Consider the following 23,680-nt stretch of genomic DNA (forward strand, 5'->3'; position numbering starts at 1 on the left):
TCACTAGGATAAGGTATACCTCATTTATCCTTATACTACAGATCTTTTAGATTATTACTTAAGGCATGATCCACTTGTATGTCTCACATACATGCTGAAGTTTACATGAAATAACCACGAATCTTAGTGTATTGGATATGAGTAAATGCAAATAAAATAACATTTATTTTATTAATAACAATGTGTACAAACTGTTTACAAACTACGAGACTCCGGGAGAATTAGGACACCAATCCTAACAATCTCCCACTTGTCCTAATGCCTTGGGAGACTAATGTATAATACATAAAACAATACAATATAAAATAAACTGGGGCATACTCTATACCCCAGTATCATCTCCCACTTGCCTTAAACAAGGTGTCGCATGTCCCGTAGACCCAAACTCTTCAGATGACCCTCGAACACTTTAGTCGTGAGAGCCTTTGTAAACGGATCTGCAACGTTGTGTTCCGACGCGATCTTCGTGACAATCACATCACTGTGATGCATAATCTCCCTGATCAAATGATACTTCTATTTAATATGCTTGCCTCTATGATGACTCCGAGGTTCCTTAGAATTTGCCACAGTCCCGCTGTTATCACAATAGAGAGTGATCGACAAAGACATATTTGGAACAACTTCCAAATCTATTAGGAACTTACCAAGCCAAACAACATCTTTAGCAGCTTCACAAGCGGCTACGTATTCGGCTTCCATAGTGGAGTCCACGATACATCCTTGCTTGATGCTTCGCCAAACTACATCATCTTCATTCAAAGTGAACACTGACCCTGATGTCGATTTCCGAGAATCTCTATCAATCTGAAAGTCAGAGTCTGTGTATCCTGTAAGGATCAAATCCTTATCTTCATACACGAGCTTATAGTCTCTCATTCTCCAAAGATACTTGAGAATCTTTTTGACTGCCGTCCAGTGATCTAATCTTGGATTGGACTGATAACTACTGACAATCCTTATTGCATAGCAAATGTCAAGTCTAGTATATAACATTGCATCCTAACAACCGAAGCATAAGGAATTCGTCTCATTTCTTCAACCTCTTGAGGTGTCTTAGGACATTGTTCCTTAGACAAAACAATTCCATGCCTGAAGGGTAATAAATCCCTCTTGGAATTCTGCATCTTGTACCTGATCAACATTTGGTCAATGCACGATGTTTGAGACAAGGCCAACCTCTTGTTATTACGATCTCGAATGATCTGAATCCCTAGAACATACTGCACCTCTCCTAAATCTTTCATTCGGAATTGGGCGGTTAGCCACTTCTTAATGCCAGTCAGGAAACCTACATCATTTCCAATGAGTAGGATATCATCCACATACAGCACCAAGAAAGCTACTGAGCTGTAGATGATTTTCTTGTAAACACAAGGCTCATCAACATTCTGATCAAAGCCAATTGATTTGATCGCACTGTTAAATCTAATGTTCCACGATCTAGATGCTTGTTTCAGCCCATAAATGGACCTATTAAGCTTGCAAACCCTTTGATTTTGATCTAGAACAATGAACCCCTCTGGTTGAGCCATATAGATGGTCTTCTCAAGATTACCATTCAGAAAGGCAGTCTTGACGTCCATTTACTATATCTCATAATCATAAAATATGGCTAGATAGGAGAATCTTGATAGACTTCAACATGACAACAGGTGAGAAAGTTTCCTTAAAGCCCACTCCCTCGACCTGGGTATAACCCTTTGCCACGAGTCTAGCCTTAAAGGTTTGCACCTTTCCATTTACACCTCGTTTTCTCTTGTAGATTTACTTACATCCTATAGGTTTTACCCCATCAGGTTGACCCACAAGTTCTAAGATGGAATTGAAGTACATAGATTCCATTTCCTGGTTCATGGCTTTAATCCACTTATCTTTGTCAACATCCTCCATTGCCTGCTTACAAGACAAAAGATCCTCAACTCCATCATCAGATATGATGTTTTGGGCTTCAGTCAAACCCATGTAGCGTTTCGGTGAGTTCGCAACTCTCCCACTACATCGAGGCAGTCTCAACTTTTGAGATGGTTGACTAGATGAACTGACATCAATAACCCTTGTTGATCTATCAGTCTGTTCAACAACTCTTATTGAACTCTTAGTAGTCTCACTAGAAATCTCATTTAAAACAAGCTTCCTTCGTGGTTTATGATCCCTAATGTTGTCTTCTTCCAAGAAGATAACATTTTTTGACACAAACACTTTGTTCTCACTCGAATCATAGAAATATCCACTTCTTGTTTTCTTGGGGTAACCTACAAAGAGGCAAACTTTCGAACGCGGTTCCAACTTTTTAGGGTTAGCCACAAGCACGTGTGCCGGACATCCCCAAATCTTGAAGTGTCATAAACTACCTTTACGGCCTCTCCACAGCTTAAAAGGTGTTTCAGAAACACTCTTTGAGGGGACATTGTTCAAAATATAACATGCAGTCTCCACTGCAAATCCCCAAAATGGGTATGGAAGATAAACATAACTCATCATAGACCGAATCATGTCCAATAGGGTTCTGTTTCTCATTTCTGACACACCATTCTATTGAGGTGTACCTAGGGCCGAGAGCTGGAAAGTGATTCCGTGATCTATCATATAGTTCTGGAATTCAAGGTCCATATACTCCCTACCACGATCAGATCGTAGTGTTTTTATCTTATTACCTAGCAAGTTTTCAACTTCAGCTTTATACTCCTTGAACTTGTCAAGGACTTCAGACTTATGTTGCATTAGGTATAGATACCCGTAAGTTGAATAATCATCTATAAAAGAGATGAAATATTCATACCCACCTCGAGCTCTAATACTCATCGGACCACAGAGGTCTGAATGTATAAGCTTCAAGATTTCTTTGGCTTTATGAGGGAAGGTTGTACAAGGATAGTTTAATGTGCTATTTGTAGAGGTTGATGCAATAGCAATTGGATTACGAGATATGATTCCATTTGTGCAGCTGTCTTTGGTGTTAGAGTCAGAGAATATGACGACCATGCTTTTATTGATAGACAAGGATGAAGTGTAAACTTCGATAAAATATGTATTGAAAGATGTTCTATTCATGAAGACACAATGAAGATCCAATTTCGTCACATTTGCCCATCTCAAAATATGGTGGCTGATGGTATAGCCCGTTAAGCAGTGAAAATGGGCTGTTTCTCATTGTTGGTGGGATGAATTTCTTAATTGGATTTGTCATTTGGTTAAAGTATGTTTGACCTGTTGTCTTTGTAATTGTTTGTCATCTACTTTTCTAACGAAAAGATATTTTTAAAAAAAATTATAATCTAGCCAGTGGCCCGTGTTGCTGACTTAATAAATTACTATTTTAGGGAGTTGTCCAAGTAAGGAGCTGGAAACGTAAGTTATCCAAGTAAGGAACTGGAAACATACCACCACAAGATGTAATTCACTCATTCCCACTTTCAGGAAAAGCAGATGAATTTCTCTCCTAAGTGCTGACTCCGGGTTTTGAACAAAGGACCCCTCCGTATCATTGGCCAGAGAGGGATTTGTTTATGGTATAACCATAAACAAGTTTTTTCATTAAAGGATCAATGTGAATTAAGAATAAAGATGTAATTACATGAGTAAAATGATAATTTTGACCCAGCTGTAATTACGAGTAATTCGTGAAGGATCGACTTATCGATGATTGGGTATATCCATGGGCACAAAAATATATCTACAGTGCAAAGAGTGAAGTTGTGAGCTTTTAGTGGAGTGACACACAATTAATGAATGCTAATTAAGTTAATTAAAGAGTTTAATTAATTTAGTTTCGAATCATTGAAGCTTATAATCTGTAGGTCTATTAGGTCCATCTGTTAGCTTATTAAAGGTAAAACAAGGATCAATTAATTTTGGAATAATTTGAATTATTCAAGTTATTTAAGGAAATTTTATATTAATAAGGATTAGTATAAAATATGATGTATAATAATACATTATATTATATAGTTAATTATAAATATGCTTTATAATTAAAACTATATAATATGAGAGAATAATATTTGAATATTAAATTGATATGAATTGGATTCATATTAAAACCATATAGTAAAATCTAATATGAATTGGATTCATATTAAAACTATAGGATAAGAGAGAGATATGCATTTTATATGATTTAAATGTATAATTAAATAAACATGTGTTATTTATATTGATTAATTAAAAGGTAATTAATTAATTAATGAATCAATATTTATTTTATTATTTATTATATATTAAACATGATTCAATATATATTTATTATTAATTTTATTTTAAAAAATAACTCCATTACAGTTATGCAAAGGAATGGATAGTGGGGTGCAAAGGGATTATTTCCACTCATGTTAGTTTCTGTGGTATATAGAAATGTAGAAACATAATTGAATGTGTCGTGGTGATCTCTCTGCTCTCTCTAAAAATCTCTTAGAGAAAAAATCATCTCTAAAAAAAAGTTTCTTCAATTCCCTGCCTTTTGGATCCTTCCATCCTTGATCATCCTTGAGAATAGTCGAGTAACCTCATGGTGGTGTCTTGTCGTTCATGGCCTTGGAGGATCGTGCAAAAGAATTTCACCAAGATTCTTGAAGAAATTGGTCTTCAAAGGTATTTCTCCTAAATTCCCTTAATTGAACGCTTAGCCTTAGCCTTAGTGTGTTTTTTTTAAATCCCAATTCAAAGACACATTGTTAAAATACTTCCACATTGGGATTCAATCCCTTTAGCTGTATCATAGAAATCTTTGAAACAGATGTGTACAACACATTCTACTATGGAATTAGAGTTTATAGCTCTTGATAAAGCATGAGAAGAAACTAAATGGCTTCAAAGTTTTTTTTTTTGGAGATATTCTAGTGTGGCCTAACCATATAAGTGCAATATGTATTTATTGTGACAACTTAGCAGCTTTTATGAGAGTCAAGAATAATGTCTCTAATGGCAAGTCATGACATATTAGACGAGGCATAATTCGATAAGGCAATTCCTCTCTAATTGAATAATTTCCATTGTTATATGAAATCAAAAGAGAATATTGCAGATCTTTTTATGAAAGGATTGTCAAAAGAAGAAGTCACATATACTTCAAGGGAACTTTTTAAATGGCTTATAGTGGAAACCTAACCTAGTTTATTGGAGATCCCAAGATCTAGGTTCAATAGACAAACTAGTTGGATAATTCATAATTGACACACTAAGAAACTTATAGTTTCTTCCCATTTATATAATGTTCTAGAGTGTTGATCTGTTGATGTTAAAGTTATTTTGATATCTTGTTTTACAGGACGGATAATGACAGAATACTCTTAATCAATACAACCTATGTGAGAGTAGAAGTGGGTTGCTTCTAGAGAACTTTTTAAATGGCTTATGTTCTCTAAAGCTCTCATGAATTCAGGACTTTTCTTGGATCAAAATAGAATTAAACGTATAGAACTCAAAGATATAAGATGAGTTGTGTGTGATATCTATTGTCTCAATTCACCAATGAGAAGGATAGTTCCATTGTTTAATCTCACTATTTCTGTAGTAAATTCGATGGATATTCACTAAGGAAGGTTCAAGTCTATAAGATACCTCTCAAGATGCATAGCTTGTCTGTTTACTCTCAACGGTTATTATTTGATTTTTCTCACTTTCTTTTATTTGAGTTATGTTTGATTTTTGTCAAGTAGCAACTCAATTGAGTTAAATTGGACAAATGTTTAAATTTTTATATTTACTTGATTTTATTTTGTATTTTGGAAGTTATTAAGTTGCTAGTCTATAAATAACAACTTGGTTCTTCATTTGTAGCTCCCATTCCAAATTGAAGAGTTCTCTCCTTTCTTTCATTCATTCATTTTTTTTTGAGTTGAGTTGAGAACAAGTATCGAAGAGTTCTGTCAGATTCGAGTAGTTTGAAGTTGCAATTCTACGAAGTTAGTCATTGTATCCCATTGAGATGATGGCTGTAATCTGCTTGCAGCCCATGTAGAGCGAATACCTGTCTTCAAGACAACGCTTATTAGAAGCGTGTCTCAACTACGTTTTGAGTCTCCAAAGGTTTTGATGTTATTTGAAATCTTTGATTATTTCCATATCTAAGCCTTGTTGCTTCAACTGGCTTATGTTTGAATTTGAATATTATACATTGAGTACACTATTTCTAGTTGAGTTGTAATCAACTTGCTAATGTATTCAGTTCTTACATACCATTTACTCAAACAAAAATAGGCTTAATTTTCAAAAACAAAAAAAAAATGAAATGGTTATCCAACATAGCCTAAATTTCAGATTAAATTATAAATTTAGTTTATATATTTTATATATTCTTTTTCACTTTTTATTATATTTTTATTTTGTTTCAATGGTCAATATCTTTGAAAAAGAGAAAATTGTACAACTGACCTATTTAAAGGCCCAAAATGAAAAATACATCAATTTTTTTAGTGAAATTACGAACTTGCTCTTCTTTCAAATCTCTTTCTTTATTTCTTTCTTTTTTGATAATTCGTACAAAAAAATCTATAAGAAAATGTTTTTTTTTAGTATAACTAGAGTAGAAAAATTTTAAGCAACAAACCTCGTGGTTATTAAGATATTCATTTCATTGAGAATTGTGTAAGTCGGAATTAATGATGTCATAGAGAATTCACGAATTGCAAATCTTAACCTTCACAGCACCTCCTCATGGCTGAGGCTTGACGAAATGCTCATCATTGTTATCGAGGAGGAAGACGACCCTTCAAGCACAGAGCTAGCCTTGTGCCCATATTTCATTTTCATTTTCAATCTTAATTTTTTTATTTTTTTTTATCTATTAACTTTTAACAAAATCTGAAATTCGCATGTGGATCATTGTTAGGAATGTCCACAACTACCACGGTACATACATATGTTCCCACTTGTGAGAGTTCTTGTCTCACATGGAAAGATTAACGAGCGGGAAGAGAGTATCTTACGTGATAGGGCATAGCAAAAACAATCATTTTCAATAATTTATTACTTTTGCCCAACCAAAATACAAATTCTAAATAATTAGTTAAAATATATGTTTTCATCATCAATTTTTCTTTTCCAAAATATTGTGTATTCAATCATTCATAGGCAAAAGCCTTAATAAGACTACTGAATTTTCATCGATATTTCGATATCTCAATAAATTTACATGTCCATAAAACGATATTGATATATGAAACCAATTGACATTGTCATTATATCGTGATTTTTTTTTATAAAATATATAAAAAAAGATGCAAAACAAAATTTCACTAGAATGAATATGATATATAAATTATAAATATTTTAATTTATTTAAAAAGAGTAGAATATTTATTTATTTATTATTATTATTTTTCCTTTTCATAAATATTCTTCGATATCAGCATTTTATAAATATTTTCCTAAGACATTTTTTTTTTAAAATTTGAGATTTTAATATTTTTTTCTATCAATACGGTAAACTTTTGACTTTGGTACCATAGATAAAATAAAAACTAATATAATTATGAATCAAATCACCCATCTTTAGAAAAATAGTAATGAATGTCATATCTATCTCCTAAATTTATAATCATATTGACAAGTATGTTAATTTGATGAAATAATGTTGAGTTGGATTTAAAAGGTAAATGTGGTTTTAATTGCTATTTGATGCAATATATTATTGTTTTTTTCTCTCATTTCAAAGAAAAAATTTCCTTAATAAAACATCTCAAGGTTTAGAAAAACATGATATAAGCATATCACAAAGTTAAAACAAGATAAAACAAATAGTTTTATTTTCTTATTTTGAGAGACAAAATGAGATGAAATTGTGAAAATAGTTAATGGGAAAGACAAAGGAGAACGATCCAACCTCTTGATTTTAAGGTTAAAAGTTACACTATGGTCGACAACATAAATAATTATTGAGAATTATAAATTTTTAAATTTACTATGATAAGTTAACATGGTCTGTCAATTGTATTCTCAAGAATTTGATGTTCATGTACATATATAATAATTATTAACAAGAGTGAAAATTATCGATAATACATCTATATCACTATAGTAAATATTGTTATGTATATATATCATAGTAAAGATGATTTTTTTAATATTTTAAAGATATATAAAGAGACAAAGTGACGACTTTAGTTTAACAGTAATCAACATGACCTTCCTCGTTAGAAGTTGAAGGTTCAATCCCTCATCCTTGTGTAAGATCTACTTTTCTTTTGATAAAACAAAAACTTAACTGCTAGTTGAGCTACATCCAAGTATTAAAATAACTGTGGATTTATCCATAAGTTAGAGGGTTATATCTTTTCATTGTCTGGAATATCGTAGATTTTGAAAGGGTTCTTTCATTTTCTGCTATGCTTATTTAAAGGTAAGTTGTTGTTTTGCTAGGGTTGCGCTTTGAGTATTTTTGTTTGAAGCTTTTCTATTTATGTGATGTCCGAATGTTGTGGTTGTATGCCAATCTCCGTGCTCCAAAATTCTTGTAGACCTTCAAGTTGTACTCTACATCGATGTCGAAGCTTGCTTCAGAGAAGGTTGTCTTGATTTTAGGAGGAACCTAAGATATCATTACTTGAAAAAGGATTCTCAAACTTAGAGGGAGCCTAAGTTCATCAAGTGAAGTGATCTTCACTAGAAGGATGAAAGATTACGGTTGGGAGGGAGTCTCATACTTAGGGGGAAGCATAAGTAATTGCTTACAAATATACACATACTTAGGGGGAGCCTTAAGTCTTCTTGAGAGGAGGTCTCACACTTGGGGAAGCCTAAGTTATCATTCATTGAGTTAAGTTATTCGTGTGTCACTATATTTATCGTTTATTTATAGACAAATACAACGTTGTAATTGTTTGACTTGATATTAGTAGAAGTATCTTTCCTGAGCACAATCACCCAAACGTAGGTAGTATATCATTAAATTGAGTAATTACCAAACTTTGTGTCTTTTCTTTTTCTTTGTTTTTATGTTTGTTCTTGCAATTGCTGATATATTGTATGTGACGTCGTTATATTATGTGGTAGATAGCCTTAACTTCAACGAAAATATATAAATGTTCACACAATATTAAAAAACGCAAATTAATTATCATCTCAATAGGAATATAATACTAATGATAATATTTATAACTTTGTTCATTATCAATACAAACAACTTAATTATTGTATACACTTGAATAACTTTTATAATTTCTTACTGGAAATCTAAAATTTGGATATCAATATTTTGATTATTGACTACAGTTATTACTTATTAGTTGTCACTTCTAACTCAGCTTTGTGGCCCAGTGTCACAGGTCCACTTTGATCATGGTTCTTTTTCAATTTTTGTCAATATTTTATAGTTGGACAAAACCTCCCAAGGTAATTCAGTTATAGTCAAGTATTACTATAAAGAAATTTCTCCTTCTAACAAAATTCATAGCTCAAAATTAATGTAGAAAAGAAATAGAGAACCAATCACGATATTTCAATCTAATTCTCTATTTTTTTTTTTTTTAATTTTAATTTTCTTTGATAGAGATCGAGGTGTGATAGATACTTTTTATTATTTCTATAAATAGTTTGATTTTTTTTTTTTTCGTTTAATGAAAGTTTTATGAAAGTGATCGTATACCACCAAATAAAACTGGTCCAATACTCGTATATATTTTTTGAATTCAGAGTTTTCCCTTTAAATTTGACTTTTCAAAATAGTCTTATGTCTTCTTCCTCCTTTTTCTTCCTATATAATTTCCATGTTCTCTACCGACGATATCAAATGAAAAAAAGAACAAAAAACAAAAACACACAAATTTGCAGAACGGCCCATAAATTAAAATGGCCACAGCCTCTCCTTTTGCATTTTTATCCATCTTTAATCTCCTCCTCTTCTCTTCCTTTTCCTCTGTCGCCCTCGACGTCGACATTGGCATCGGCATCGGCGGTAACGGAAAGACTCCTCCCCCGTCGGAATCCCCTGATTGCAACACTCCTCCTCCACCACCACCTCCTCCTCCTCCTCCACCGCCGCTGCCACCGCCTCCACCACCACCACCTCCGCCGCCTCCACCACCGCCGCCGCCAGTAAAAAAGCCATCACCAACGCCCTCCCCAAAACCTCCTCGAAAACGGCCGCCGGCGCCGGGGCTGCAATTCGAGAGCAAGAGAATCGAAATTGCGTATAATGTGATTCAAAACTACATAAAGAGAATCGAGAATGACCCATTGAAGGTTAAAAAAACATGGGTTGGGACGAACGTCTGCGAATACAGAGGGTTCAGTTGCGACAGAGTTCCTGGTTTCGGAAAACAGAGAGGGGTTTCCGGCCTTAGCTTCAACAATTTCAATTTTAGTGGTTCGAAATTGACCCTCGATGGGCTTGTCGATAAGTTGCCGGATCTCACGTTCTTCCATGCCAATTCAAACTTCTTCTTCTCCACCATCCCCAAGCTCATCTCCAAGGTCAAATTCTTTTACGAGCTCGATCTTAGCAATAACAAATTCAGGGGGCTGTTCCCTGATGAAGTCCTCGGCGCCGTTAACCTGACGTTCTTGGACCTCCGGTTCAATGACTATTACGGTCCGGTTCGGTCGGAGCTGTTTGATATGGATATTATCACCGCTATCTTCCTCAACAACAATAGGTTTAATCAGAACATTCCGGCCAATCTCGGCAACACCCCTGCTCGGTATTATATTCCCCCAAACTTTATTTTAACCAAAAATTTAAGATAAATTGTAGCCCGAGTTATAATCTCAAACTTCCAATCGTAAAAGTTGAACTATTAAACTTATACAAATATTAAAATTGGATCTCGAACTTACAATAGTTATAAAAATGGTAAGTTTGAAAGTCCAATTTTAATATTTATATAAATTTGAGGGCTCATTTTTTAAAATCGATTTTTTTTTTCGAATATAATATAAATTTCATCATATTTTAAGGATGATTTTTATAATTTACTTACCTTTTAAGTTTTAACATATTTCAACCACACTTTTTATGACATTGTATGAAATTTAGAGACGAATAATTTTCCTTATTAAGAAAATCAATTTTTTTAGAAGTTAAGGTAGTTAACTTGTTAATTTTTGGGATAAGATGAATTTTAACTAACTTGTAAAGTTGTATTGATTTTGATCCAAAATTTATAGACGTGTTGCTATTTTACTTAAAACTTTAAAAGTGTTGCTATTTTTCAAATATTAAGGATTACTAGCCTTTTTCTCCTTTTATAATAAAAATTTTAAACTTTAATTCTATTAAAAAAATTGAAATTTTATTCTAGTTTAGTATTTCAACTTTTAATTAATCTCTTTTCGTAAAACAATAATAATAAATTTAGAATGTCGATTTTAATATTGAATTTTTAAAAAGTAATGATTTATGTTCTTATTTTATCATTTAATTTTGTGTATTGACTCAAGTACAAGCTTATGGTAAGTCTCTAATTTTTTTCTAATAATATCTATTTTGGTAGACTAGTTCTCTAAAATCTAAATAACTATTTAAATATATATATATTTTTTTGTTGACAATACAATTTAAGTCCTTGAAAAAATAAAATAAAATATTTTGTCCTATCGTTATTTTCTCTTCCAAACATATGGATAACCTTGCTTATCTTAAAGTGATGCTGTGGACATGGTATCTTAGCCAGACCAGTTAGCCACCAAAATAAATAACAAAAGTTTAGTTAAATTACAAATATGATCATATTCTATTACCATTTGATTTTTTATTTTTAGTTGCTTAAATTTTTTATATCCCACATATCTACTATATATATCAAAGTGAAATGATAAATTAAGATAGATATATTGAAACATTGAGCAATATTTGGGTCAGGGTGATCGATTACTCTTATCTTTTAAAAATTCACTCTATGATGAAAAGATAAAGTTTACCGTGTAATAAACTATGATGAGAATGAGTGTTTTCTGCTAAAAGATAAAAGACATATTTAAAAGTGATTATGAAATTGTTAAAATTACTTGAAAACATGCTTTTAATCATTCAAAATCAAGTTTGATGATAAGAAAATTACATTTAAAAGTGAGAATATTAAATGTTACATGAATTTTGCATGATGAAGTGCATGTTTGGGAGTGATTCTGTAATTGTTAAAATAACTTTTGTAATGTTCCTAATCACTCCAAAACGCATTTTTAATTTAATCAGTCAAAATTAATTTAATATTTAATTTTACGCTTTTAAATGAAAATTTCATATTATCAAAGTTGGTGTTGAATGATTAAAAGCATTTTTCATAGTGATTTTGAAAATGATAAAAATGATTTTAACTATTTTAGAATCACTTTCAAACATGTGACATATTCAAGTGATTTTGAATATGATAAAAGTAAATTTTAATGTCTTAAGATCTCTTTGTTTCCGAGATATTGCCATAGGATTTCAAATAGACATCATCTTTGTTTGTTTCCGGAAATCTTACTTTTTAAACCCATGATATTATTTTCAAGGGAATTTTAAAATCCATATGATATGGGTTTTTAATACCCTCCATATTTATGAGATTTTTATACTTTGAAAGATGAGTAGAGTCTGATTAATTAATAAATTGATATCAATTAATCATTACTATTCATTTTAATTAACTATTAAATATAAATATATTATTTAGACTTAATAAATTTCAACTAATACATTTATCATTGATATTTTACTCTATCTTAGTTATTTAATATAAAATTTTCTTATTAATTATTAATATTCTAATCAATTTATATTTATTTAAGTATTTTTTTATTAATTAAATTAAATAATTTAAATAATGTTTAATTAAAAAATATGTATTTTATATGATTAAATAATTAATCAATATAATAATATATTAAATAATTAAATTTAATTTTGACCATATTACTTATTCTCTTATATTTGATTAAATAACTATTTTGTTTTAGTTTTTTTTTTTACAAAATTGATAAATCAAACAAATTTGTATATCTAAACACATTAAGATAAATTTTAGATATTTAATATCTATACAATATAACAATATCTACAATACAAATTACCCTAATTAAAATTCAAGCTACACTCGTTGCCCGTCTGAGTTGAAACAAAAGGATTTGGAAATGAAAGAATTTTTCTTTTTTTTACCTAACAAATTATGATTGGACTATAAAATCAGAGTGGACTACACAACAGATAAATAACGATGAAAGAATTAATTGTTCTTATTTGTAGGTATCTCACATTCACAAGCAACGAGTTCACCGGCCCAATCCCAAAAAGCATCGGAATCGGAAAAACAAAGGAGAACCTAATCGAAGTCCTCTTCTCCGACAACAAGCTTTCCGGCTGCTTACCAATGGAGATCGGCCTTTTAGAGAAAACCGTTCTCTTCAACGCAAGTAAAAACTCCCTCACCGGCCCAATCCCATACTCCTTCACCTGCTTAACCAAAATGCAGATTCTCGCTTTCTCCGACAACGCCTTATACGGCACCGTTCCGGAGGACGTCTGCAAATTACCAAACCTCCAACAATTCACCCTCCGCAACAACTTCTTCACCCAAGTCGGCCCCGTCTGCCGGAGTTTGATCTCGAAGAAGCTTCTAGATGTTTCCGGAAACTGCATTTTGGGTCTGCCGAAACAGAGACCGGAGAAGGAATGTACTTATTTCTTTAGTAAAGCTCATTCTTGTCCTGATGAGCAGTCTATGAAGATTATTCCTTGTAAGGCGCCGCCGCCGAATTTCCGCCCTCATCCACCGCCACCGAGGAAGCTGACGGAGATGAGAACTTATGCCGCTCTTGTTCCTAATTGATTTTATGTGTATTATTATTATTGTAATTCCTATTTCTCTATTGCAACTCTACTTTTAATTCCCCTTTCATTACAAATGGAAGTTATGTTTTTTTTCAATGTATGATAAAAATTTGCATTTTAACCAATACGAACATGACTCAACTGACGTAGACTTTTATTATTAATTTCGAGGTTAGAGGTTCAATTTCCATCATTGTATATCGCCAATAAGAAAAATCAAAATTTTCATTTTGAACAACGACCATTAGATTTGAATTAAAAATTTGTATACTTTGTAATGCGTTGCACTCATCTTCATACATCCTCTTCATTTATTTGAAGAAGAAAAATATATAAATTTCTTCTTCTTTTTTTTTTTTTAAAAAAATAAATAAATAACTTTTCACGTTGTAACTTGTGATTGGGCTGTACAGATGGAGTGCAACCTGAATGCAAATATATAGTTTTGTTGTTTCTCTATCTTATATTAGTCATGCAAACTATTTGTCATAGTGTGGTGAATGATTATTATTCTAAATAGGCCACTACAATATGGTTACTTTATAATATAGATCAAAGGTGGATTGAATAATCATGTTTCTACTAGGTATAAATTTGAGATATTTTATCTTATAAGAGCTCTCAATGCCTAAATCGAACGTTGGGAGTTTGGTCGTCGAGAGAGACTATCTCTCCTGACGCCGTAAAGGCTCGTCGGAAGTTCCCGAGGAAATCCCGACGATTAAAAATAGGCGGGGAACTCCCAACGCCATGCGTTAGCCGTCGGGAGTTCCCTTCCCTTGGAACTCCCAACTGCTCTCCCGACACCCGTCGGGCGGTGTCGGGAGAGGGTCCCCTTCTTCCCTATTTCTTTTCCCCTTTTCTTTCCCTAAAACCCTAACCCGCGCCTCCACTGCTCCCCGCGCTGCTCCGCCGCTCCTCCCCTCGCTGCCAGTTCCCCCCACTCTTCTCCCTCCCTCTCCCATTTTCCCCTCTTTTAACCACCACCGTCGCCGTTCGCCCTCCCTCCACTCCTCACCCTCCCTCTCCCATTTTCCCCTCTTTTTTCGCCCCTGCTGCCCTTCGCCGCCGCTTCTCCCTTTGGTCAGCAACTGCAATCAACCGCCCGCCGCCGTCGTCGTCTCCTCGTCTTGTTCAACCACCACCTTCAACCGCCCGCCGCCGCCGCCGGTAATCTTCTCATTTTATTTTCTCTTGTATATTTATTTAAATCATTATTTCACATCCTTTTGTACAAATCATGCTCATTTAAATGTGTTTATTCATTTCTATTCACGACTTTCAGTTTAATCAAATTAGACCTCAACTTTGATAAATATTACAATTAATTAACCCACTAATAAAAAAAGACAATGTTAAAGATTGTGTCAATTTCACTAGATTTCAATAATATCAACTTTGATACAAATTTTAAATTTCAACTAATGCACATATTTATCATCCAATATCGGTGCATGTCGCTTTTGTTAAGATCTCGTCAATTTTGCATCATATATTTGTTTTACAATTCTCTGAAATTCTATAGAGTAATTTTATAACGAACATGTCATAATTCATTAGAGATAAACATTATTACATTCTTTTAAGTTTCAAGTTGATTACAACACTATCTTTATGTCTAAAAAATGATATGATGTTGGTTATTTGGAGCCTAAGCATGCATGATTTAACATTTCGAACTTTCCTTGAAAGGAGAAAGAAAATTAGTACATAGATGCTATGTGCTATTTTTAGTATATAATCTTTTTTATGCTTATTGTTTGTGTCTAATAAATCTATAAATCTAAAAAATATAAAATAAATCTTTAAACCTCCAATTTGGTACTTAATAGGTCCCTAACACATTTAATATTTTAAAAAAGTTTAAAGAATCTACTAGACATAAAACTAAATTTTGTGTCCAATAGGCTTGTAAATTTTAAAAGATGTTGAATAGATGAAAGCCCTGTATTAAACACAAAATTGAAAGTTTGGAGACATACTAAATAAAACATTTGAAAGTTGTTAGACAATTTAAACGGTTTAGGGACCTATTAGATAAAAAAGTGCAAGGATTATGTGAGCCTTCATTCATTACTTTTTTTTTATAAGATAGTAAATAATAATAATAGTTTAATATATATATTTTTAAAATTGTTACATAACAATTTTTCATTGAGTAAGTGGGTTGCACTTAAAAAAAATAGATTAAAAATATATTGTAAAGATGATTAAAAACAGTAGTCTCAAAACATGTATTTATTTTGCCTTAAAAAATAAAAATTATGAAACTCACTATCAATAAAAAAAAGTCAAATCCCGTATTATAAATTAGTTAAAATTTTAAATACTTCGAACAAACTTGGAAATTTTTAATCAAGGTTCATGCTTAATAAATACTTTATACTCTATTCTCTAATCTAGGTTATTGTTTTGGATTACAAGTTGGTTAGAAGATATTTATTTTTTAGGATGAATAAAGAATGGATTAAACTAAGGAATAAGTTATCAGTGGAGTATAGAGAAGGAGTATCCCAGTTCTTAGATATGGCAAAGTTTCATGTTAATGATTCTGGACAATAAGATGTCCATGCAAGAATTGTATGAATTCAATTTGGGAAAAGATAGATATTGTGGAACGACATCTATTAACATATAGAATATCTCCCTCATATTGTGAATGGGTATATCATGGAGAACCAATAAACTTATCTAGAAGTCATACAAGTCATTCAATACAGAATGTTGAAGTAGATAATATAGAGAGTAATGCTGTCGAAGAAAATGAGATGTTGAATCTTATAAATGATTTACAAATTCCAATTGAAAACGAAAATGCAAATGAAGGAAGGATTGAGAATGAAATGTTCTTTAATGGTTAAGAAAGAGATACCATGAACTTATTCGAGGATTTAATGATCGAAGCACGTAATGAATTATACCCTCGTTGTTCGCAATTTTCGTCTTTGAACTTTTTAGTGAAGTTGATGCATATCAAAGTTTTCAATGGCTGGAGTAACAAATCATTTGACATGTTGCTGGAATTGTTAAAAGCAGCGTTTCCAACTGACACCTCTATACCTACTTTCTTTTATGAAGCCAAGCGAAAATGGCATTATTTAGGCCTAGGTTATAAGTCTATTCATGCGTGCAAATATGATTGTGTATTGTATTGGAAAGAGTTTGCAGATTTGCAACAATGCCCCGTTTGTGGTGAGTCTCTGTAAAAAGTTAATGATGGCAATGGTAAAAAAAAAAATACCATATAAGGTCTTGCGTCATTTTCCATTGATACCGAGATTAAAACGATTGTTTGCATCAAAATAAGGCGCTTCTGACATGAGATGACATAAAGATAAACGAGTTGAAACGGAGGATGTATTGCGACATCCAGCTGATGCAAAGGGGTGGAAACATTTTGATCGTGAATTTCCTCATTTCGCTTTAGATCCCCAAAATGTTCATTTGGGATTAGCTTTAGATGGCTTCAATCTGTTTGGAAATATGAGCACTTCTTATAGTATGTGGCCTGTGGTGATAATTCCTTATAATTTGCCCCCTTGAAAAGCATGAAGGAAACAAACTTCTTCATGTCTTTGCTCATACCTGGTCCAAAATCTCTTGGAAAGGAAATTGATGTTTATTTGCAACCGTTGATTGAAGAGTTGAAAGAGTTATAGACAATTGGTGTGCGAACTTATGATTCTGTTATTGGTGAGTTTTTTCAACTATATGCTACCTTATTATGGACGATTAATGACTTCCCTGTGTACGGTGACTTATCTGGGTGGAGTACAAAAGGTTATCAAGCATGCCCAATATGCAAAGAAGATAACTCGTCCTTCGGGATAAGAGGGAAAATATCATTTATGGGACATGGACGTTACCTTCCAGAGAATCATAGTTGGCGTCGAAGTAGACAACATAATGGAAAAGTTGAACGTAGACCTCCACCGGCCGTAATGAATGGAGAAGAGATCTTACAACAAATAAATACACTAAACTTTTCTGTGCTTAGCAAACATCCATCCAAGCAAGATAAAAAAAGAAAACGAATTCTCAACTGAACTAAGAAAAGTATTTTTTTCCAACTTCCATATTGGTCCAGACTATTGTTACGACATAAATTGGATGTAATGTATATTGAAAAAAACATATGCGATAATTTGGTGGGCACATTGTTAAATATTGAAGGAAAGACAAAGGATACAATGAGCGCTCGATTAGACTTACAATATTTGAAGATAAGAAAGGACCTACACTTGATAAAGGTCGATAACAGATTTGTAAAACCACATGCAGCATACACATTAACAAATGGTGAACAAATTTCGTTTTGTAAGTATTTGAATTCAGTGAAATTCCCTGATGGATTCGTATCTAACATATCACAATGTGTGAATGACAAAGATGGAAAAATATCGGGGTTAAAAACACACGACTGTCATGTGTTACTTCACAGACTACTCCCTATTGGTATTCGATCATACCTACCGAAGAATGTATCCACTGCTATTGTTGAGTTGTGTACATTCTTTCACGACTTATGTGCAAAGACAATATGTGTAAGTGATTTGAATAGACTACAAGCAGACATCATAATCATACTTTGTAAGTTGGAGAAAATATTCCCACCTGCCTTTTTCGATGTAATAGTACACCTTGCAGTTCATCTACCATATGAAACCAAAGTGGTGGGTCCAGTTAGTTATAGTTGGATGTATCCTATTGAAAGAAGTTTACGAACATTAAAACAATTTGTATGGAACAAAGTATGTCCCGGGGGGTCTATAGCGGAAGCATATGCAATGAATGAATCATGGAATTTCTACTCGCGATATCTAAGTGGGATTGAAATGAGATACAATAGAGATGAACTAAATGATGATAACATTCCCGATTACGAGATATTTGGTGAATTTGAATTATTTAGGCAGAGGGTACGACCATTAGGGGCATCAACTTTACAGACGTTATCAGTAGAGGAAAAACGTATTGTACATTAGTACATTCTCAACAATTGTAAAGAAATAATAAACTATCGCAAGTACGTTTCAAACTTTTTTCTTTTCTAAATTCTAGGATAACTCCTTTGATATAACATTTAAATGATCAATTTTTTAGGCAACATTTGAGGTTAATTCGTTATGAAGCTCAAAGCGCCTCTGACTTATATATAAAACATCAACGCAAATTTTCCGATTGGTTCAAATCTCAGGTATACATAGTCATTTTGTAGGCAACAGTTGAGGGATGATTCATTTTTCGTAGTCATTTTTAATTTATAATTAATTATCAATTTTTATAACGGCGCGAGAGAGAAGATATCTCCGATGATTTCTTTTCACTTGCAATGGGACCTTCGTCTGAGGTGCATTTTACAAGGGATGCATTGTTAATGGGGTACGGTTTCACACTATAGAGCATGATAATCATCGAGCTACACAAAATAGTGGGGTCCTAGTGGCCAGGGAGATTAGTGAGAACGCTAGTGTGGACAAAAATTTCTACGGTGTTGTAGACGGAGTATTAGATTTCCAATATGCGAACAAAAGACGTGTTTTCTTGTTGAAGTGTAGATTGTTTGACATAGGTAACAATAAAAGTAATAGGACACATGTAGATTTATGATACAAATTGATCAATACATCACACTTTTGGTGTGTCGATGAGCCTTTCATCTTTGCTATCCAAACACAACAAGTCTTTTACATTGATGACATCAAATATGGTAGCAATTGGAAATTTGTTCAAGTAGTCCAAAATAAACAAATATGGGATGTAAACGCACAACTAGATTTACTAGAAATTGTTGGTGGAGTCTGAGTGGATGAAATCATTGAGAAGGTTACTTTATGCAGAGTTGACGTTGATCCTACAGTTGTGGAAAGACCAATTATTGTACATGGCGACCATGACTTCATAAACGATGATGATGAAGAACAATTATCTCCCAATAACAGTTCAAGTGCCGATGAATAATTTGAATTAGATTACGATGATGAGTAATGATGTATCTATTCAATTCTCTTTTTATCTAGGTTACACGTATTTATTGTTAATTTAATATTGTTTTGTCTTTTTTGTGTTTATATAAATACAATGTCAACCCCTAATAGGCAACAAGAGGCTGATGAAGAATTCTAGGAGATATATCTAGGCAACACGGTATCTTCTGTGGGTGATACTTCAGGTTAGTATATTTTGAAATATATTCTGTTAACTGAAATACATCATAAATTGTTTTAAATTTTTTATTCCTCAGATAGTAGCTCAGCATCCACTTGGTGAAAAAACGAGCATTCGCGGAACATTGAGTTGGAAAAATATGTCAAAAAACATGACAGAATTATAATCGTGATAAATGAGGGGGAGACGAAACCGATATCTCAACATTCGGTACGATTTAGTAATGCGATCGACGTCGCCGTGAGATATACATTTCTAGTACGATGTCGTACTTTTGCTGAGGTTCCAAACGAGTTTATAGAATTGTCTAAGAGTCAATTATTGGTTAGTAATTATAAGTTTATTCTTTTACAGTCATGAACATCATTTATGCTAATTCTTCCTTCATTCTCTTGCAGCCTCATTTCGAACTTGATCTGTCCAGTCAACGACTTAACCGTTTTATAGAACATCAAATGCAAAACTCCTTCAAAGAATTTAGAGCAGATTTGCACAGACATTATAGAAAATGTGGAGATCCTCAGCAAACACGTGCCAACTTGCCTAGCTGGCTTAAAAATAAGCCAGAAGATTGGTACTTTTTGTGTGACCGCTTCGAGAGTGAAGCGTTTCAGGTAGAATATTTAAGGCGTGTATCATTTGTTGTATTTACTAATACATCACACTATTGACATAATTTTTTTTTTGTTGAAATGTAGGAAATATTTGTGACAAACAGGAAGAATAGAGAAATATTACCGTTCGACCACGTAGATGGATCGAAGTCATTCCTGCAAATTCAGGCAGAGTTGCAGGCAAAGGAAGGTCGAGAAATAGGACGTGTTGACCTATTTAGGGAAACACACTCTAAAGGTGGCAAGTTTGTGAATGAGGCAGCTGAAAATGCACATGTAACATTTTTTTGCTTTAATATCGTATTTTTTTTCATTTTTAACTTTAGTCGCTTGTTCTTACCCATTTAATTAATATGTATAGCATCAAATGTTGGAATTACAATCCAACCCCACTTTAGAAGGTTCTCAACCACTAACAGGGGATGAAATCTGTGAGACGGTTTTGGGTAGACGACTCGGATATTCAAAAGGCCTAGGTTGGGGCCCTAAGCCTAAGTCAAGAAGGAGTAGCATCTCATCAAGCTCGTCATCTACTCAGGGAACGGAGACGAGAATGGAGGAATTGAGAGCCAATTTCCAACAGTCTCAGTCGAGGATTAAGGAACTTGAAGATGTTCAGAAACAAATGAAAGAGGATCATGCAAGACAAATGGAAGAAATGAAAAAAATGATTGAAGACATGATACGATCACAGAGAGGAGACCCATCAAATTAGGTATGATTACTACATTATTTAGTTGTCTAATATGTTGCTATCTTACAGTTATAGTAGCAAAGTAGTTATGTCTTAAGTAGCTTTATGATAAAGAATTGTTGGCTATCCTACAGTTATGATAGCCAAACAACTGGATTTTGATGTGTTTTTTGTTATTTTTTCGTGAGGGGTGGGTAGAGTTTCATTATTCCCGTTTTGTCCTTGAACTCAGAGTTCTTGTGTATTTATGAATGTTTACGAAGTTTAATGTGTTGTGGTGGGGGAGGGGGGGTTGAGATTGGGTTAAACCATTTTGGGGACAAAGTTTGAGTTTTATGTGTATTGGTCATTGTTTACTCGTTTTGTGTGTTTTTTATGTTCAGGAGGTTCCATGTTTGTCGTAGAGGAGGGGGGGTGGGTAGAGTTTCATTACACCCGTCTTGTCCTTGAACTCGGAGTTCTTGTGTATTTATGAATGTTTATGAAGTTTAATGTGTTGTGGTGGGGGAAGGGTTGAGATTGGGTTAAACATTTTGGGGACAAAGTTTGAGTTTTATGTGTGTTGGTCATTGTTTACTTGTTTTGTGTGTTTTTGATGTTCGAGAGGTTCGATGTTTGTCGTGGGGGGTGGGTAGAGTTTCATTATACCCGTCTTGTCCTAGAACTCGAAGTTCTTGTGTATTTATGAATGTTTACGAAGTTTAATGTGTTGTGGGGGGGGAGGGAGGGAGGGGAAGAGATTGAGATTAGGTTAAACCATTTTGGGAACAAAGTTTGAGTTTTATATGTGTTGGTCATTGTTTACTCATTTTGTGTGTTTTTTATATTTGGGAGGTTCTATGTTTTTTGTAGGGGGTGGGTAGAGTTTCATTACACCTGTCTTATCCTTAAACTCGGAGCTCTTGTGTGTTTATGAATGTTTATGAAGTTTAATGTATTGTTGGGGTGTGGGTTGAGATTGGGTTAAACCATTTTGGGGACAAAGTTTGAGTTTTATGTGTGTTGGTCATTATTTACTCATTTTGTGTGTTTTTAATGATCGGGAGGTTCCATGTTTGTTGTGGAGGGTGGGTAGAGTTTCATTACACCCGTCTTGTCCTTAAACTCGGAGTTCTTGTGTGTTTATGAATGTTTACGAAGTTTAATGTGTTGTTAGGGGGTGGGTTGAGATTGGGTTAAACCATTTTGGGGACAAAGTTTGAGTTTTATGTGTGTTGATCATTGTTTACTCGTTTTGTGTATTTTTGATATTTGGGAGGTTACATGTTTGTCATCGGGGTGGGTAGAGTTTCATTACCACCAGTATTGAAGTTTGAACGTGTTGTGGATGTTTACCGATATAACATTTGAATGTTTTTATTTTATTATAGAATGCTGTTCGGAGATGAGCTGAGACAATTGTTGAAGATGTTGTGTTCTAGACGTTGTTTTGATTTTATTTTTTTTTATGTACTTATGAGATGAATGTTTATGAACTTCTAGTATCGACTTCGTTTGTATATTGGAATTTTTTATTTACTTGTTATAATATGAACTTCATTTTCATTGTTTAATTATGTGAATCTTTATTTAGTTTACTATGTTTTACAGGTTATTCAAATCAAATTTTAAAAAATTACAAAAGATAGATTAAAAATATTCGATAGAAAATTTTCAACTAATGAATGAACTCCCCACGCATATATTACTGCGTCGGGAGTTCTTGTATCTTCCGGTGCATTAAATAAAACCGTCGGGAGTTCTGGAACTCCGGACGCATAGAACAACGATCGGGAGTTCGAGAACTCCCGACGCACTTTAAAACGGCGTCGAGAGTTAAGTAGAGAACTCTCGACACACATATAAGGCATCAGGAGTTAGTTGGGGAACTCTCGAAGCACATATAGGGCATCGGAAGTTCCCCGACTAACTCCCGATGCCGTTTTAAAGTGTGTTGGGAGATCCTCTCCCGACGGGTTTTTCCCGACCAAACCCCCGACGACCTTTTATTCGTCGAGAGAGGCTCTCCCGACGTGTTTTCCACACTTTTTTGACGAAATGTGACTTCGAGAGAAGTCAGATTTCTTGTAGTGCTCGATCGTTTGCTCACCATGTCGCTTATAATAGGTACTTTTGATTTTTAGGCACTGGTACCCCAAGCCACTCACGAAGTAAACTTGATCGTCATCCAACATCCCAACAAAAGTAGCAATGCGGAAAGAAACTAAACTCCATAGCCCTAATAACTTGGTTGCCCAGAGAATATATATCACTCTAACAAGGAACATACTTAAAGAATATCATGAGTTGATAGGAGATCAATATATCATGAGCTGATAGGAGAGATCAACATAGCAATGCAGGTGTATTATCAATTTTAAAAATATGATATTTTATAGAAACTGATATGTTACTTCATTATATATATTAATATTTATACTACTACAAAAATTGGATTACTTGACGTTTTTCTAGTGT

At 33.4% G+C, this 23,680-nt stretch overlaps 1 protein-coding gene and 1 pseudogene across 1 annotated transcript; both read left to right on the top strand.

Moving 5' to 3' along the window:
• The first annotated feature begins 9,647 nt into the window (after positions 1–9,647).
• On the top strand, positions 9,648–13,874 carry LOC120078452 (uncharacterized protein At4g06744-like). The gene is made up of 2 exons (XM_090313860.1): positions 9,648–10,637; positions 13,163–13,874. The coding sequence occupies exons 1-2, from the start codon at positions 9,787–9,789 to the stop codon at positions 13,743–13,745; spliced, it is 1,434 nt and encodes a 477-aa protein (XP_090169986.1). The 5' UTR covers positions 9,648–9,786; the 3' UTR covers positions 13,746–13,874.
• Positions 13,875–16,713: 2,839 nt separating this feature from the next.
• LOC150036183 (uncharacterized) lies at positions 16,714–21,627 on the top strand (annotated as a pseudogene).
• The last annotated feature ends 2,053 nt before the right edge of the window (positions 21,628–23,680 follow it).

This window comes from Benincasa hispida, chromosome 5 (assembly GCF_027475165.1).
Source record: "Benincasa hispida cultivar pf3 chromosome 5, pf3_genome.v1.1, whole genome shotgun sequence".
NCBI classification, from domain to species: Eukaryota; Viridiplantae; Streptophyta; class Magnoliopsida; order Cucurbitales; family Cucurbitaceae; genus Benincasa; species Benincasa hispida.

Coding starts and splice junctions, on each gene's coding strand:
- LOC120078452 (XM_090313860.1), top strand. CDS start 9,787: ATGGCCACAGCCTCTCCTTTTGCATTTTTATCCATCTTTAATCTCCTC. Junction 10,638..13,162: donor CTCGGCAACACCCCTGCTCG/GTATTATATTCC, acceptor TCTTATTTGTAG/GTATCTCACATTCACAAGCA.